The sequence below is a fragment of the Aythya ferina genome (assembly GCF_964211825.1).
Source record: "Aythya ferina genome assembly, chromosome: Z".
NCBI lineage: Eukaryota > Metazoa > Chordata > Aves > Anseriformes > Anatidae > Aythya > Aythya ferina.
This window is the reverse complement of record NC_140299.1, coordinates 45,678,870-45,696,911: the sequence shown is the minus strand read 5'-3', so window position 1 is coordinate 45,696,911 and position 18,042 is coordinate 45,678,870. Positions and strand designations below refer to the sequence as shown.

The window sequence follows — 18,042 nt, the reverse complement described above, 5'->3', positions numbered from 1 at the left end:
ATACAAAAGCTTTAAATATGGTTAAAAATACAGAATTATTAAAAGTATTTTTTAAATCTAAATATTTATTTATTTATTTATACTTAAAAGAAAAAAAAAAAACTAAAAATATTATAAATACAATTTCTCTGTCACGTTAAGGAGTGCAGCTGAGTAACCATTATGGTCCCAGTCGGATTCAGGGTACTAAACTATCACAATAACAGATTCACCAATTAACCCTTAGGGGTCTGGTCAGATTCACCAATAACGCATTAACCTCTAGAGGTCTGGTTGGATTCAGAGCACTGAACTACCACGGTCATGGATTCACCAATAACATATAACCACCCTTACTCTAGTCATTTTTAGTGAGAACTATCATGACTAGGAACAATGAAATCAAGTGCAATTTATTACAGCAACAGGTACACAGGTTCTTTGGATTGCCGGTGATAGCTACTGTCTGCAAAAGCAAACTAGCATGCATGAAATACACAGGTGACAGAGGTGCACAGCCTGAAAATTAACATGTTAAAAGGCACAAAGACTCTATAGAGATTTCTAAGTTCTGTGGAGACACAGTATAACCAAGTGTTCAAATCTCACCCAAAGGCGTCCCAATGTGAGAGGAAGAGAGGATCAGCCCATCCACTGATCCTAGGACTCAGGAGGTCCTCAGGATGTTGTATTCCCTTGGGATGGTACCTCCCCTGACGGTGGTATCTTAACAATGGTATCTTCCCTGACATCCCCTCTCTCTTAGGCCAATTCATATTGTTTTCTGTATTTTAGGTGGAGCTTGAGTGATTCTAGTCAAGCATATCTTAATTATGATCAGTGAGAAGTTCTCCCATCTCCATTTCAAGTAATAGGCTCCGAGAAATTCAGAGCGCATACCCAGTGAGGGGTGGTTGCACCTTGGAGGAGGGTAGCTTTTGGGATGAAGGTGTGTTTTGATATCATAATGATATTATAATGAGCAAAAGTACACTAGGGTACAGCATTTGTCAAGACATGACAGGTCCTTGGTTGAGGGTAGCAAAAAGTGCAGCTTATTGGTCTCAGTGTGCACAAGAATAATCGAGTCCCCACCTGGTCACAGAGCCTAGCCATGGAGTCTCCACTCCACTCTATGCTCCGTACTATTCCTTAGAATGAGCACACCAGGTTCCCCCAGCACGATAGCATCTAAGGTTGGAAGCCTAGGGAACACTCAGGTAATGCAGTTACGTCCTACCCTGAAAACCTCTTCAATGCTGTACATTTACTTTAAAATATGAATGTTAGTTTTATTTTCCTAGGCATTTCAGGCAATTGCACCACACATCCCACTGTTATGCAAAAACAGTGACTGTGCACTCACTTTTGATTATGCAAAGCTAATGAAATTTTGCAATGCAAAACCACAACTTTAATTCTTGAACTTGTGAGTATCCATTTCAGTGCCTAGAATGTCCATTACTATTTCTTTCCCCTCATTTTTGTCTTACTGTCTCTTCAGAGATAAGTTCATAAAGGTCCATTCTTTCCTCTAGTTTTTTTTAGTAATTACCATTTTAAACTCTACAGATTTTAATATAGGTTGTCAATTCCCTTTATTACACCAACCCCCTTTTCCTGACCTGTCTCAAATGGAATTTATCTTTCCTGAACAAATATAATAAGAATTGTACATAGTATTTCATATACCTTCCTTGTGGTTGTCTTGTTCTTCTGATAATATAGATGATCTGAAATAATATAATGCTTTGTAAAATACCTGCCTTCCTGTCTCTATAAAATAATTGCTACATAATCAGTCATCCCGTAAAATGGCTTTCTTTTTCTTTCTAAAAACAAACAAACACACACAAAACAAAACAAAAATAATAGTCAGAAAGAATTTGTATTGATTAACCTGTTCAGTTGCTGTTTGAAAGATAGAAGTCTCTGGAGAATGTTTTGTCAGCTGAATCAGAAATACTAAGTGGTCTTTTCCTACCACTTAAGGATTTACACTCCTGCCCTTGTAACTGTGACACTAGTAGAACAGTTTTGTTATTTATTGAGCACCTGACACCAAACTCAGATGTGTGCTCCACATAAAGGAAAATGTATAATGCTATCTCAGACCTTTAGAATGTTATACAGCCCTGAGAACCAATGAGATCCTAAGTATAAGAGAAATTTAAATATTTCAGAGACTTCAGAAAATGAGTCATTTCTAATTCACATGGCATCAAATGGCTGATGACTGATGGTATTTGATCTGGGAGGGAATTACCTGCATTTTTTTTTGTTTGTTTTGTAAAGAACTAATCAAACTTATCCTTTAATCTTTTGAAAGTCATAGCTTTTATTAAAATCATATTAAATCTGATAAATCAGAGTAGAGTCACATCTTAAGTTCTAAGTCAAACCTGGTAAAAACAATTAATAGAATTGCTACACAAAGTGCTACACAAACTGTCTTTGTGTAAGAACTTATTTTCCAGAAACAGAGCTTTTTCTTGTGTATGGACAGTGTGTGCCAATATATTGATGACAGAAATTTGTTTGCAGTGAAAAGAAGAAGAAAATACAACTGCGTCAAATAATCAGGCTGACTATTAAGAAACTAAAACAAAACAAAACAACAAGACAAGTTCTATTCTAAGTAAGCAGAATGCTCTCAATTTCAGATTAAATCCAAGAAAGAAACATTAGGAGAGAGATAACTTGAAACATGACTAGTCTGGACAGCACCCTGTAAATGTGTAATAAAAAATAATCTTGCATTGGCAGGGAGAGAGATGACAAGACATTGATTCTTTTTCAGCTACAGTGACTAAGATTCAACAAAAAAATAGTGAATGAGCAGTAGATTCTGGATATAATTTACATGTCAATAGATTTTTTCTTTCTCAACTATTCCAGTGTGAACAGCTAATTGGCAGCCAACTATTAATTGGCTACTCAAAGCCAAAAGGCCAGCTGGCATAATTTTACATCCCTCTCTCCCAGGGTTCATATATGAATTCTGGGTAAGATGTAAACAGTGTTTTACAGCAGCAATTAGTTTATTCCTGGGGCAATGTACAAATAGAAGTGTGTATGCATGTACAGCAAGAAACTTGTTTCCCATTCCACAGTGACTGAATAAATGACAGCCAGTTGGTTGTGGGCCATACAAATATAAAATACCAGCTGGTAAATATCAGATTATTTTTTTCCTGCATGGCTAGAGGTATGAACATTGGATATTTTACTGAGTACTAAGCCATCTATTTTTGATGGTATTCAACAAATCAGTAAGAAACTAGTCATAACTAAAAGTGAGGCATTATTCCAAGATTATCTGACAGTTTAAATATACCAGATCATTCAGACCTCTATTATCAGGTTGAACTGAAAGTAACTACCTGAAAGTAGTTTCTGGGACTGTATATGAAATCTCAGTTTTGTATTTAAATTCTCAGTGAATAATTCTCAAATATTGTATCTTTGTTGTTGGTTGGCAATCTTGTAACTTTCACCTTCTGAAGACTTTTTCAGTAATTATTTATTTTAGTTTCATTTTCTTCCTGTTCAGTTTTGTACTCTCCTACAGAGTTGGGATATTGAATATCATAAATAAAAGTGAATTTGTTATATCATTATAGAAGAAAATTGTCATTAAAGTTTAAGAAAGTGTTGAATGCCAAAATTGGAAATAGCTAATTTCCAGATACAGTTCGGACATACAATTGCATACAAATAAAAATAAACTTATTTTTGTTGTTGTTTTTGTTTGTTTGTTTGTTTGTTTTGTTTTGTAGTTTTGTGTTGTTTTTCAGGTGTTTGTGTGTGTGTGCCTGTGTATTTACTTTATTTATTTTTTTTTAGAAATTAATATATTCATCTTAATCTTTTCTTTCCCTTTCAGTAGATGTTCTGAAAATAGATCTCATAGTCATTGAACTCAGCTATTAACCAAATACAGCTGTGAATAAGGCAATGATGATATTCAATTATGTCAATATTAATTCAAGTTTTAAACAGATTTTAATATCCTTCTATTATATCATTAATTTAAGCTAGCCTGATGGCATTAAAGAAGTGTCATGTAGACATGACTGTTTTGTAGGCCTCAAGTGAGGCCTACAATCATGTCAGTATTTGAAATGATATTGGTGACAGCCCTGAAAGATCAGTGGATACTGCACTTGCAAGAGAAGTAAACTATATTAGGATATAAAATTATATTTGTATTTATATTTAAATATGAATATAAAATTTAAAAAAATAAATATAAAATAAAATAAATATAAAATAAAATAAATATAAAATTATATTTATATTTATATTAGGATATAAAATTAACCGAAGACGCATTTTTAGGATATACTTGGTTTTGGGCTTTGTTTTGTTTTTAAGTATGATTTATGGGATAATGTTATTAAATCCTGAATAGAATGTGTTAATTTATATACATACATATATATATATATAATTTATATATATATATATAATATATATATAATAATTTATATATATATAATATAATATAAATATGTATATAATATATAAATATATATATATATATATATTGGCTAGAAATTGTTTTGTGATTTGCCATGATACATACTTAGTGACATACTCACCAAAATACATTATGTTTTAACTTATTAAATGGCCAAATATATACACTAGCTTGCTAATCATATCTGTTTATATACAAGATAATACAAACTAAATTAAAATTGTACAATCTGTTAGCCACAAATGACTAACTTGAAGAGCTACATTTTTGTGTTGTTTCCTGATCACAGAATTTACCCATATTACTGTACAGGTTCAATGGCTGACATGAAACATTGTGTGAAGAATATAAAGAAATTATAAAAATATTAGTCAAATATTTTTTACAAGATATCTCTGCAGAATATAATAAAAATAAAAAGATGATATATGTGAAGTGCAGAGCAATCTTATCTCTTTCAATCTAAATTCTGATCTTAATGTGTCTTTACATACATAAGATCTATTGATATTCAGTTTAATCCTCATATATTCCAAGAATTGAACTTGTTTGGCAGCAACATGTTCATATTCAGCATTTTAGCCATTAATAGAAAAATATGAGACAACACAGGTTAAACAGAAAAAATGTAAATAGAAGGCTTATCTCTGTCTTTACAGGAAAAGTGTTTAATGTTAAGGTGCTGATAAGCTGAGTTCATTCAAGTTCAAAATTGTACTAAGTACACCTGCTGAAAGGAATATTTTAAGAAACTTCTTAAAAAGTAGATATAAATCAATAAAGACTAACAAAACTCTTATTTTTTTATTACTGTTTTGTTGGTCTATTGTACTAACACATTTTCACTAGGAGTCTTCAATTGAATAATAATCTACATATTGTTCAAACAACAAATTTCCACTGCCAAAAGAAAGTGCAGACAAAGCCCTAGAAGTGTTATTATAATGAATGAAAAGGAATATATATATATATTCCAGAAGATACTGTATCAACACAAATTATCTCAGAACAGCTTAAAACACATTTCAGATATTTAACTTCCAAAATAGAATTATTACTGCCTTTCTATGTATATATATCAGAGAAACACAGAATCGTCTAGGTTGGAAGAGATCTCCAAGATCATCTAGTCCAACCTCTGACCCAACACTAACAAGTCCTCCTCTAAACCATATCACTAAGCTCTATATCTAAAAGTCTTTTAAAGACCTTTAGGGATGGTAACTCAACCACTTCCCTGGGCAACCTATCCTAACAACCCTCTCAGTAAAGAAATTCTTCCTACTATCCAACCTAAAACCTCCAAAATGCCAAGATGGGTGGGGATTTGACTAAACTGATTTAGTGGAAGGTGTTTGTGTCCATGGCAGGGGTCTTGGAACTATATGGATCTTTATGGTCACTTCCAACTCAAAATATTTTATGATTCTATAACTGTTAAATAAGCATATACGTTAAACACTCTCTCCCTACACGTTTCTCTCTCTTGTTTCTTTATCTTCAGAAGAATATCACAATTCATAAATATGGCTTCCAATTGATCAACAGATTTACCATCTCCATAATAAAGCTATCATCAATATCAAGGTGCCAAAATTCACATTTCTATTTCATTGTAAATAACTTTAAATGTTTGTTGTTGTTTTTTTTTGTTTGTTTGTTTGTTTGTTTGTTTGTTTTTGTATTTAATAGCATATTATGTTCCAATAAGATTGCATCTGTTTTTAATAACATAATAACAATAAACCCCTTCATTTAGGATATGTCTTGCTTTAAACTAATAATGTGTAATTAAACTTGACTATCTTACACAGCTATATCGGTGTAAGATAGCCAAATGATAAAAATGTCTTTTTATCATTTTTTCCATTAGTAAATCATTTAACTGCTCTTAATGGAAATTTCCCACCTGCATGGCCATTCTGACAACATTGTTTCTGACAGAGTAACACACATCCTAAAGGATTAATACAGCCATCCACCAATGTGAGCTGTCAATATGTAATCAATTTCAGATCCTCAAGAAGACTACAGTTGACAAATAATCAGAAGATCTAGTGTTTCATTTGTCTCAACTGGAACTAAGTGCCAATGTTCCCTGTACATACATTACAGCCACCACCATGGGTGACCATCATAGAAGAGGTTGAATATGTTGCTGTTTTACCTTGAAGTTTAAGGTACTATTTATTTATTTGTTGGTTTATTTATTTTGACCACTGGCTCTATAACAGTATTGCCTTTTTTTTTTTTTTTTTTTTTTTTTTGTAATGTCTGGCTTTGACATTTATTTCCAAACCTGGGTTACATTGCCTTTAAGTTTTGGTTGAAATAGTTATGAATATCTCTCAATTGAAATTGCTATATACTGTGCTTACAGAGCTTTGAAAGTCTCTCCTTAAATACTTACATCTTAATGAAAATGCAAACATGTTCTTAATCTAAAGCTTTTCATTAGACCACTTGATTAATTCAACAATATTAACCAGATTGTTGAATAACCATATACTATTAAGCCTTAGGTTTACAATACCTTGCTTAAATGTGACTCTACAGAACTTTAAATTCATATCAATTTACTATTTTGCCTCTTTACAGAAAAGCAGAAAGAGCAACTTATTTAATAACATCCAGTTAAGGATATAGATATAATGGGAAAATAATTAGCATTTAATTATCTAGGCAATCTCTCAGCAATCTCCTGATTAGTTCAATCACAGCTGACAAGAAGGTGCTAAACCTTCATTTTGATAAAGAGGCACTTGTACTACTGAAAGATTAGAAAGATCAAGGACCACAGCAACTTGAATGTTATCTTTCAAAGCTGTGATCTTAACAGAAACTAGAAGTTTAGGCTGAAAATACTTGTTAACTAAGCTCAAGATGAAAATACTTAAGAGCCAAACAGTGGTGTCTTGCTTTTATGGCAGTGGGTGTTTTCTAGTTTCTGAATTTCACCTACGGACACATTTAAAATTTCAGAAAGAAAATTACTTACTTACTAGTTCATTTCTATAGAAGGGCACAGAAGTGATTTAAACAATTGACTACAATAAACTTATCTAGTTATCCTTATATTGAAATAACTAGATAAATATTGCACTTTATTACATTGCATATCAGTATTAGAGGCTGCACAATATCTGTCATCATCAAAAACAGAATTTTGGCCAAACTTGAATTTGTTAATGTAGTACAGAGAAGAAGTTATAGAAGGTTACAGAAGGAAATCATCTTAGACACTTTCTTATTGGATGTTATATGACAATCAGACTTGCAGACAAAGAAATGGAAATGGGAAAGGGAATAAGAAATTCAGCCTGTAAAAAAACATTCTGAAGAGAAAAATAAAATCATATAAAAAGATTTATTTTCATTAGTAAGATTTTAAAATTACTTCTTAATATGATAACTTATTTCACATGGATTTGTAGATCTGAGCTGTGAGGTGTTAATTAGACCCAGCAATTAAAGAGGTCAACTATTCTATACACAGTGATTAATTTTTCACTCATTTTGAAGGAAAAAACAGCGGTAACGGTGACTGTAAGTGAAATATGCAGGCAATTGTTAGACAAACCAAGCTGCGTGTGTTTTGATTTCTATTATAAAAAAAGTAGATACCAATTGGTTGGCTGATTAGAAACTAACATTATTTCTTAAAGCCTTCAATCATGACAATTAACATTAAAGAATTCTCTTTTTTTTTTTTTTTTTGTATGTGTGTTTGTTATTTATGTTGAAAACCTATCTCATATATTTCTGAACTACACTCATTCAATTTTGTAATCTTTAGAAATGATTGTTGGAAGAATGTTTATTAAATTTGATAGCTAAACTGAGATGTTAATTTGTTGATATTGATTAACCGCTAGATTTAAGGGAAAAACAAAAATGCACATTTTTTTTCTATGTAACAATAATACCCAAGTATTAAGGTAATAATTTCCACAATCAGAAAAATGACTTTTTATTCAACAAAGTAAAATAAAGGATGATGATGGAATTGGGCAAAGCAACAACATTACCTGAAATTTGGTAGATATTAGCAAAAGAAAACTCTAGAAGCTTTTCCACATACCTTGATTAAATGGATAAAATAAATGAATGTCCCTATCATGAAAGGAAAAGCTTATACTGAAAGGAGTACACTAAATAAATGTTTTAGTACTTTCTGTACTTACACGCAACTTTTATCTTAGAACAGTATGTAATGGGTAATGACCTGAGATAATTTCTACTTATTTAGCAATGTTTGCAGTAACACATGATCTTTTTAATATGATATCTGGTAATAAAGTAGTGAATCACAAGTGAACCAAGAAAAAGAGAGAAACAACTTGTTTAACTTCAGACTTTTGAAACATTTATTGGCACTAACTCATTTCCCATATTTCTCAAAAAAAAAAAAAAAAAAAAAAAAAAAAGTTGAAAAACTTATTAAGTTTTCATTTAGATTTTGGTATAATTTGTAACCTTACTAATTATGAAATGTGTTCATCTGATTCGTGTCAATATGGAACAATGCTAGGGCCACATGATATGATGAAATGTGACCTTCTGTCTTACATACCCTTGTATAACTACAAGTCTAAGAAAAACAGAGTGGTTAATATATATATTTCTTGTGTCTTGCAAAGGAATGGTCCAGCAATTCATGTCAATAGGGGATAAGAGAACAAAGGGGTTTCAGAATAACTGCTAACTATTATGACAGTTGCATGGGACACTATGCAAGTCTCTGCTATGTGGCCAAGAGATTAAGGAGAAGGGAAAAAGCTGAAGGACAACTAAAAGACAAAGCTTACATGGGATGCTGTGCAAGTCTCTGACATCCAGCCAAGATGGACAAAGGAGAAGGACAAAGAAAAAGCCTGGGAGGAAGACTACAAGCCTTCAGCACGAGAGACCCCCAGAGGGACCACCAGAGACTGAAACGCATGCACCAGTGGGAGGGTTCAGATTCCAAGAACTAATTACAATTACCCTGCCTTTTCTAGAAGTAGTAATGAATATGTATTAGACTAGGAGCATAAAAACCAGCCACCTGATGTCACTTGGGTGTGTCTTGGTGAAGAAGAGACTCCCGGCACACCCAGAGCTGTTTGCTTACCTCTATTTGTTTAATAAATTGTAAACTTTGATTGTAATCCTGTTTGGGACTTAGCCATTTATTACACTAATAGACAGACTAATATCATCATTAATTAATCATTATTAATTGTTATATAATTAATAAATAATATAACTAGATTTTATATTGTTAAATTTCTAAAAAAAAAGTCAGTCAGTTTGCTCTCTTAAACCTGTTCTGACTACTATGTATATTTTGTGTGTAATTTTAATATCGTCTTAAACTTTGATTTCTGTGTCCTTAGGTAAAACACGAACTGTCCTATTACCTAACAACCTTATGTATATAACAACTTAATAATAATTCCCTATTTTATTTTATTTTGAGAAGTAACACTTAAACAAAATTAATGGACTTACTTTGTACTATCTTGATCTTTGAAACATTGTAATTATTAGATCAAACCTTCCCTAAAGTGAGATGTGTCATGTGCAATAAGTTATTATTATCAACAATAAATAAATAAATAATATTTGACAAAACCTGTTTTCCATAAATAATCCAGCCATCATTACTATGATGCTGACAATCAGTTCTCCATCCAGAATGTCCTGACTGACCATTTCTATTATTAGTCTCTGGAATCAACGAAAAAATTGACAGGCCTACAAGTACCTAAGTCACCCTTTTACCATTGTAAAATACTGGCACAAGACTGTGTTTTTGTTTTGTTTGGTTTGTTTTTTGTTTGTTTGTTTTTGTACCCCTTTGAAGCTTCTTTGATATTTTAAGACTTACAGAATACTAATATTAATACTCTAAGAAGGTTCTCCATCATCTTCCTTAAAGCTTTTTGCATGAAAATTCCCCTAACCACAGCTCTAAAAAACCTAACTTGCTCCATTTGGTCTGCTGTATTATTTTTTTTTCAGGTGGCTCTTTTCCCTAATAATAACCATAAATCTAACCCTTCTGAATTCTTTTGCATTATTGTCAGTATTTTTACTGTATATAGGTAATCAAAAGGGACTTTAGGCCTTTAGGGAGACTGGTTAAAAGATCAGAGGCACAGGTTGTGTTTGCCTCTGTCCTTCTGGTAGCAGACTCAACAGGCAGACTCAGCTCATCAATAAATACGTGGCTCCGAGACTGGTGCCACTGGCAGAACTCGTGTTTCTTCATCACAGGAAGGTCTACACAACATCAGGCCTGCTGGCACCAGATGAGATGTACCTCTCTGGGAGCAGGAAAAGAATTTTTGCCCAGGAGTTAGCAGGGCTGATCGATAGTGCTTTAAACTAGAGTCAAAGGGGGAAAGGGATAAAACCAGGCCCATTGGTTTGGCTATGGGATGGCATGCCAAAATCAGAGGGACTGTGTACTAGTGAGGTCCTTATGTCTGCTCCACAAGGTTCTGTATACAATGAGGCATATTTGAAGTGTTTCTACACCAATGCATGCAGCACAAGGAATCACTGACCACACAGCCAGGATGATAACACCAATGAATTAGTCTTTGAAGAACTAAGATATACCTCAAGATCAACTGTCCTTGTCGTTATGGGGGACTTCAACTTGCTAGACATTAAGTGGGAATGTCACACAGCCAACACAAGCAGGTTTAGGTGGCTTTTAAAACACTTCAAGGGAGCCAATTAGAAAAGGTACCCTCCTAGATCTATTGCTTGAGAACAGGGAGAGTCTTGTGGGTGACTGCAATTGGCAGACATATTGGTCATAGTGACCATGAAGTGGTTGAGTTTAAAATTTTTGGTGACAGGAGGAAAACTGACACCAAAACTTCAACTTTGCATATGGAGAGAGCAGACTTCAGGCTTTTCAGGGAACTGGGAAGCTGGGTCTGGCTGGGATGGAATTAACTTTCCCTGCAGCAGACCATACAGTTCTGTGCTCTGCACTTGTAGCTAGAACAGTACTGGTACCACACAAGTGTTTTGGTTTTGCTGCACAATACTGGCTGTGCATCAGGACTCCCTCCAACCCCCCAAGAGCCAGTAGGCTGTGGGTGGACAAGAGATGGGGAGGGGATATCACCAGGGCAGCTGACCTAAATCGACCAAAGGAATATTCCATGTTATCTGATGTCACAATCAGCAATAAAATGTGGGAAAGGGGAAGGAGTGGAGGGGGGAGAAAGACATGAGGGAGGGAACCTCTCGCTGTGAAAACATCTGTCATCCCAAACAACCGTGGCCAAATGTCGCTCATTAATGGGAAGCAGAGAGTATCTGCTTTTCTCTCTGTGCTTCCACACCGCCTTGTTTTGTGTGTGTGTTTGTTTGTTTTTCCTTCTTCCTCTTCCCCATCCTTATCTCAAACCTTGAGCCCTTTGTGTTGTATTTTCTCCCCCTTTCGCTTTGAGGACGGAGAATGAGAGAGTGGTTGTGGTGGAGTTTGGCTGCCCACCTGAGTAAAACCACCACAGTTAGTAAGGTCCCCCAGGAAACTACTTTTGAAGGTGTCAGCATCCATCAATGTTGGTCAGTCTTTAAGCACTGCCTCCTAAAAGCACAGGATCAGGTAATTCCAAAACATCTGAAGTCAAGCAGGTGGGGCAGAAGGCTGGCCTGGCTGACCAGGGATCTTCTTCTGGAGTTTAGGCATAAAAAGAAAGTGTATGGCTGCTGGAAGCAGGGTCATGCAACATGGAAGGAATACAAGGACACTGCTCGCCTTTGTAAGGAGAAAATTTGTGTGGCCATAGTCCAATTAGAGTTGAAGTTGGCCAGGTCTGTGGGAGACAACAAAAAAAAACATTTTTATTTTATTTTATTTTATTTTATTTTATTTTATTTTATTTTATTTTATTTTATTTTATTTTATTTTATTTTATTTTATTTTATTTTATTTTATTTTATTTTATTTTATTTTATTTTATTTTATTTTATTTTAATGTGAGCAGAAAAAGGATAACCAGAGAAAACGTAGCTCCACTACTTGATGGTGATGGTCACTTCTCAACAGGGACATAGGCAATGGAATGATGTTTAATGCCTTCACATCTGTCTTCAATGCTGATGATGAGCTTCAGGACTCAGGCTGCCCTGAGCTGGAGCACTGTGATGGTGGAAGTGGTAAACTCTGAGCTGACCCTGAATGTGTGAAGGATTTGCTGCTCCACCTGGATCCATACAAGTCCATGGGGCCAGATGAGATTCATTCCAGGGTGCTCAGAGAGCTGGTTGATGTCATTGCAGGAACTCTCTCAATTATTTTTCAATGATCGTGGGGATCTGGAGAGGTCCCAGTAGACTGGAAGCTGGAAAATGTGCCAATTTTCAACAAGGGCAAGAAAGAAGACCCTAGCAATTACAGGCCTGTCAGTCTCATGTTAGTGCCTGGTAAAATTATAGAGATTAGCCTGGGAGTTACAGAAGCTCACATGAGGAACAATGCAGTCATTGGTCCTAGTCAACATAGGTTCACAAGGGGTAGGTCCTGTTTAACAAATTTAATTTCCTTTTATGATAAGATCACCCATTTAGTCGATCAAGGGAAACTAGATGATGTAATCTTTTTGGATTTCAGTAAAGTTTTCAATACTGTTTCTCATAGGATCCTACTGGACAAAAAGTCCAGCATATAGCTAGATAATAATATCATATGATGGTTGAACAGTTGGCTGATGGTTAGGGTCCAAGGGGTTATGGAAAATGGAATTAAATCTATCTGGTGGGCAGTCAAGAGTGGGGTCCCCCAAGGCTCCATTTTAGGGCCAGTTCTTTTGAATATTTTCATAAATAATTTGGATATAGGACTAGAAGATGTTTTGTGTAAGTTTTCTGATGATACTAAGCAGGGAGGAGCTGTTGACTCTGTCAAGGGTGGAAAGGCCTTGCAGTGAGATCTGGACAGATTGGAAAGCTGGGCGATCACCAGCCACATGAAGTTTAACAAGAGCAAGTGCCTGTTCCTGCACCTGGGAAGAGGCAATCCTGGATATAGGAGGGACAAGATGCTGGATATACTGAGGGACAAGATGCTGGATAGCTCCCCCGCAGAGAGGGATCTAGGGGTTACAGTTGACGGCAAGTTGAATATGAGCTAGCAGTGTGCCTTGGCAGCCAAGAGGGCCAACTGGGGTGCATCAAGCACGACATCGCTAGTCGGTCGAGGAAAGTGATCGTCCCGCTCTACTCAGAGCTGGTGCGGCCTCACCTCAAGTACTGTGTGCGCTTTTGGGGACTGCAGCACAAAAGGACGTGAAACTATTGCAGTGTCCAGAGGAGGGCGACAAAGATGGTGAAGGGCCCCGAGGGGAAGACTTATGAGGAGCAGCTGAGGTCACTTGGTTTGTTCAGCCTGGAAAAGAGGAAGCTGACGGGAGACCTCATTGCAGTCTACAGCTTCCATGAGGGACAGCAGAGAGGCAGGTGCCAATCTATTCTCTTTAGTGACCAGTGATAGGACCCAAGGGAATGGAGTCAAGCTATAACAGGGGAGGTTCAGACTGTATATCAGGAAGAGGTTCTTAAGTGAGAGGTGGACATACACTGGAATGGGTTCCCCAGGAACGTAGTTACGGCACCAAGCCTGTTGCTTTTGGACTATGCTCTTAGTCATATGGTCTGAATTTTTTGGTAGACCTCTGTGGATTCAGGAGTTGGACTTGATGATACTTATGGGTCCCTTCCAACTCAGGATATTCTATCATTCTATGTTTCCATATAACAAAGAATCTATACCATCACAGAATTTATTTTTGCTCCTACAATACATTTTTTTTTTTTTTTTTTTTTTTTCCTAGCTACAGATTCATATTGTTCTTTTTCGTTTCATTTAATAATTTTTCTGGTGAAAATATTTTTAGATTTCTAATTTGCCTACATTTCCATGTGTATGTGACTATAAGTATAAATATACCTATTATTCTGTTAACATAAACACAATACAAGCACATTAGTGAGAAGAGCTTTACTCTTGATTCATCTCACAGACACATTTATTCTTTGACTTGGTGTCTGTTAAGAGTCTTTAGAATCTTTAATTTCAACAAGTCTATTTCAGAACATATATTAATGTATATTTTCTTTAGAAAAATCAAGTTAATATGTGGAATTCTATTCTGTTTCTCTAATTTGTAATAAACCTTTTTATAGGATGTAGTGGTAATGGTGTGAACATAAACATGCTTATTAACCTTATTCTATAAAACCAAAATAGAATATCTAAGTCATATTATATATCTTTCTTTACAAAACACCTAGCTCTAATGTTCTTTAGTGTTTTTTTGTTTGGTTGGTTTTGTTTGTTTGTTTGTTTATCAGCACCTATACAAACTTCTGCAGCACAGCATAGGAGAAAATGTTTTACATGGAAAATGCAAATGTCTGTTCTATTGCAGGACGCTAGTTTTCACAGTACTAACCTGTATTGTTCTTCATTCTTTCAAATTTAATTTGTGTTTATTTTTCAATTGATATTAATATTTCACAGTAGTACATGTTCCTTCAACACACTGGAGATGTTAAAAACATCTTCATCTCTGTCACTTGATAAGAGTGACATCTCTGTCACTTGATAAGGTAATACGAGACTGGGAAACTTCCCAGACTGGGAAACTGCACCCAGGAAAGAACAACCCCAGGCACCAATACATGCTGGGGACCACTCATATGGGAAAGGAGCTCTGCAGAAAAGGATCTTGGGGTGTTGGTGGACACCAAGTTGGACATGAGTCAGTAATGTGATCTTGCCACTAAGGAAGCCAAGAATATTCTTGGGTGCATTGAGCAAAGTATCACCAGCAGGTCAAGGCAGACGATCTTTCCTACTCAGCATTAGTGAGGATGCACCTGGAATATTGAGTATATTTCTGGACCAGCAAGTAGACGTAAAGGAGTAACTAACAGGCTTAAGTAAATAAGTAGGAAATGAGCCATTTTCTGATTTATAGTTGAGGAAGCTGTGCATAGAATTTGGTAAGTGTCAAAAGTATTGTTTGTTCAGACTGTACTATATGAAATCATTCTTCAACAGTAGGGTTTCTTAAACTTGTAAAAAATCATGATGTGCTTTCATAAGCGTGCACAGTGTACCATTTCATCTCAACATATTCCAAATTGTTATTTAGGTTATTTACAGGAGAAACAACAAAAACAAAAGCAAGTATTTTGAGTGGGTGCAAACACTCATGAAATAAAATGAAATTTTGAAATAAAATGAACTAATTATATGAAATGCTGAAAAAAAAAAATAGAATGAATTTCCATGTATTCCTGTTCAAAAATCTGCTATGAATATGTTTGGATATGTATTGAGTTTAATTACAGAAATAATCTCTACACGTAAGCAAATTAGTTATATTATTTGGTGATTGTCTTGAAGCTGTCAGTTAATTTTGTGGATAACACTTAGTTGCAGGCAAAGTCATATCACAACATAATTTGGTTCTTTACTATAGCCGTGGTGTTAAGGGTCATTGGTTTTACCATATCTAAATAACTTTAGATGTCCATAGTTGCCTCCAGCTTGATGGAACATTAATCATGCCCACAGCAAAAAGCTCAGATCCAAATGAATGGGAGTTTGGGTTTTGTTATTTTATTTTTCATTGATTCAGCTTTTCAGTCTCAAAGGTTTAACTCCATTTACTTCTTAGCTAGGATGATATTCTATAAAAATAACATCTCATAACTGTATATTTAAATGAACATATTTTGTTACATCATCTTTTGTTTTGTTTCTTCTTTAGATTTACAGTCTGGGCTTTTAATGCCATTTCTTATAAAGCCTGGTGTGTACCACTCTGTAAGTATCAGAATGTATAAACCATAAATGTTGTAAGCCGTCAATCTAGAATGCCTGTGCACTGATATAATAAACCTAAAAATTAAATATTTAGGCTGGAGAAAAATCACATTTCTGTTTTTTTTTTTTTTTTTTTTTTTTTTTTTTTTTTTTTTTTTTGTTAGGTTTCTCTGCAGAATGAATGAGGGCTGTATAAAACATAGTATAAATAGTTACACATATTTAAACAAAATGTGGATTAACATCAATAACAGGTGATTAATCTACCAACATCATTGTCTGCAACATTTGAGTTATTATGATTCTTCATATTTTTACATTCCTAAATATTTCTGTCAGTGCTTTTTTTAATATCTCTTAAGTTAGACATGTGGAAAGCTGTAGGCTCTGCCTACACCTTGTCAGCCTCCCTCACAGGGGCTGCTGTGGCTTGTTGGCTCCCTCGGCTGCTTCAAGCGGCCTTGATGCTGAAAAAAAACCCTGCCTGCCTCCATTCCCCACTTCGCTGCAGAACGCATCTGCCCCGGAGTCAATCGCCTACATGAGAGGTGAGTTTGATTATGTCTTCAGAAAGTTTGCAAATAACACCAAGCTGAGTGCTGTGGTTGTAACACTGGATGGAGGGAATGCCATCCAAATGAACCTTTACAGGCTTCAGAGGTTGACCTGTGCAAACAACATGTGGTTAAACAAGGACAAGGTGCATGAGTCAGAGAGGGGGAGTGTGTGAATGGCTGTGTGGACAGGTTAAGTCACAACAGTCCCTCAGCATAAGGAATACATGCGCTTGTTGGAGCAAGTCCAGAAGAGGGCCAAAAAGATGATTAGGGGGCTGGAACAATTCTCCTGTGAAGGAATGCTTAGAGAATTTGGGGTTGTTCAGCCTAAAGAGAAGGCTCAAAAGGATACAAGAATTCTGGAGAAAGACTCATTATCAGAGACTGTAGTGATATGACAAGGGTGGATGACTTTAAAGAAGGTAAGTTTAGATTAGATATTCAGAAGAAATTCTTTACTCGGAGGGTGAGGTACTGGAACAGGTTGACCGGAGAAATTGTTGATGTCCCATGCCTGGAAGTGTTCAAGGACAGGTTGGGTGATGCTTTGGGCAACCTGAATTTATGTTGTGTGCATATACACTCCCAACTTATGTGTACAACTGTGTATGGATTTTTCACATGTGGTTCATGAAGTGAAAGGTAGAAAACTCTTTAGGTAGAAGTTCTTTACTCAGAGGGTGGCGAGGCACTTGAAAGGGTTGCCCAGAGAAGTTGCAGATGCACCATCCCTTGAAGTGCTTAAGACCAATTTGAATGGGACTTTGGGCAACCTGATCTATTGTAAAGTAACCCTGACCATGGTAGGAGGTTGGAATTATATGATCTTTAAGGTCCTTTCCAACCCAAATCATGCTATGATTCCATGATGTTTTCTACGATGGTATGATTCTATGATTCTATGACTGGGTGAAGTAGATGTTTAGGCACAGTGGTAAGTACCTTACAACTTTTCCGAACAGAGACCTATTTTTATTTTTATTTTTATTTTTATTTTTATTTTTATTTTTATTTTTATGTTTATGTTTATGTTTATGTTTATTTATTTTTGTCTCTCAGAATGTCTTATTCAAAACAAGCAAATAACAAACAAAAACCTTATGATTGTTTCCTTACATAATAGTGCTTAGCACCTTGTAAGACTGCAGATGCACCATCTAAATAATGATTGCATAAAT

At 35.2% G+C, this 18,042-nt stretch overlaps 1 protein-coding gene across 1 annotated transcript in view; it reads left to right on the top strand.

The window, feature by feature from the left end:
- Nucleotides 1–18,042, top strand: part of CNTNAP4 (contactin associated protein family member 4) — a 409,919-nt gene that overhangs the window by 344,891 nt on the left and 46,986 nt on the right. Inside the window, exon 24 of the mRNA XM_084503723.1 lies at nucleotides 16,252–16,307. Within this exon, the coding sequence (XP_084359849.1) occupies nucleotides 16,252–16,307 (56 nt within the window). The remainder of the gene's footprint in view (nucleotides 1–16,251; nucleotides 16,308–18,042) is intronic.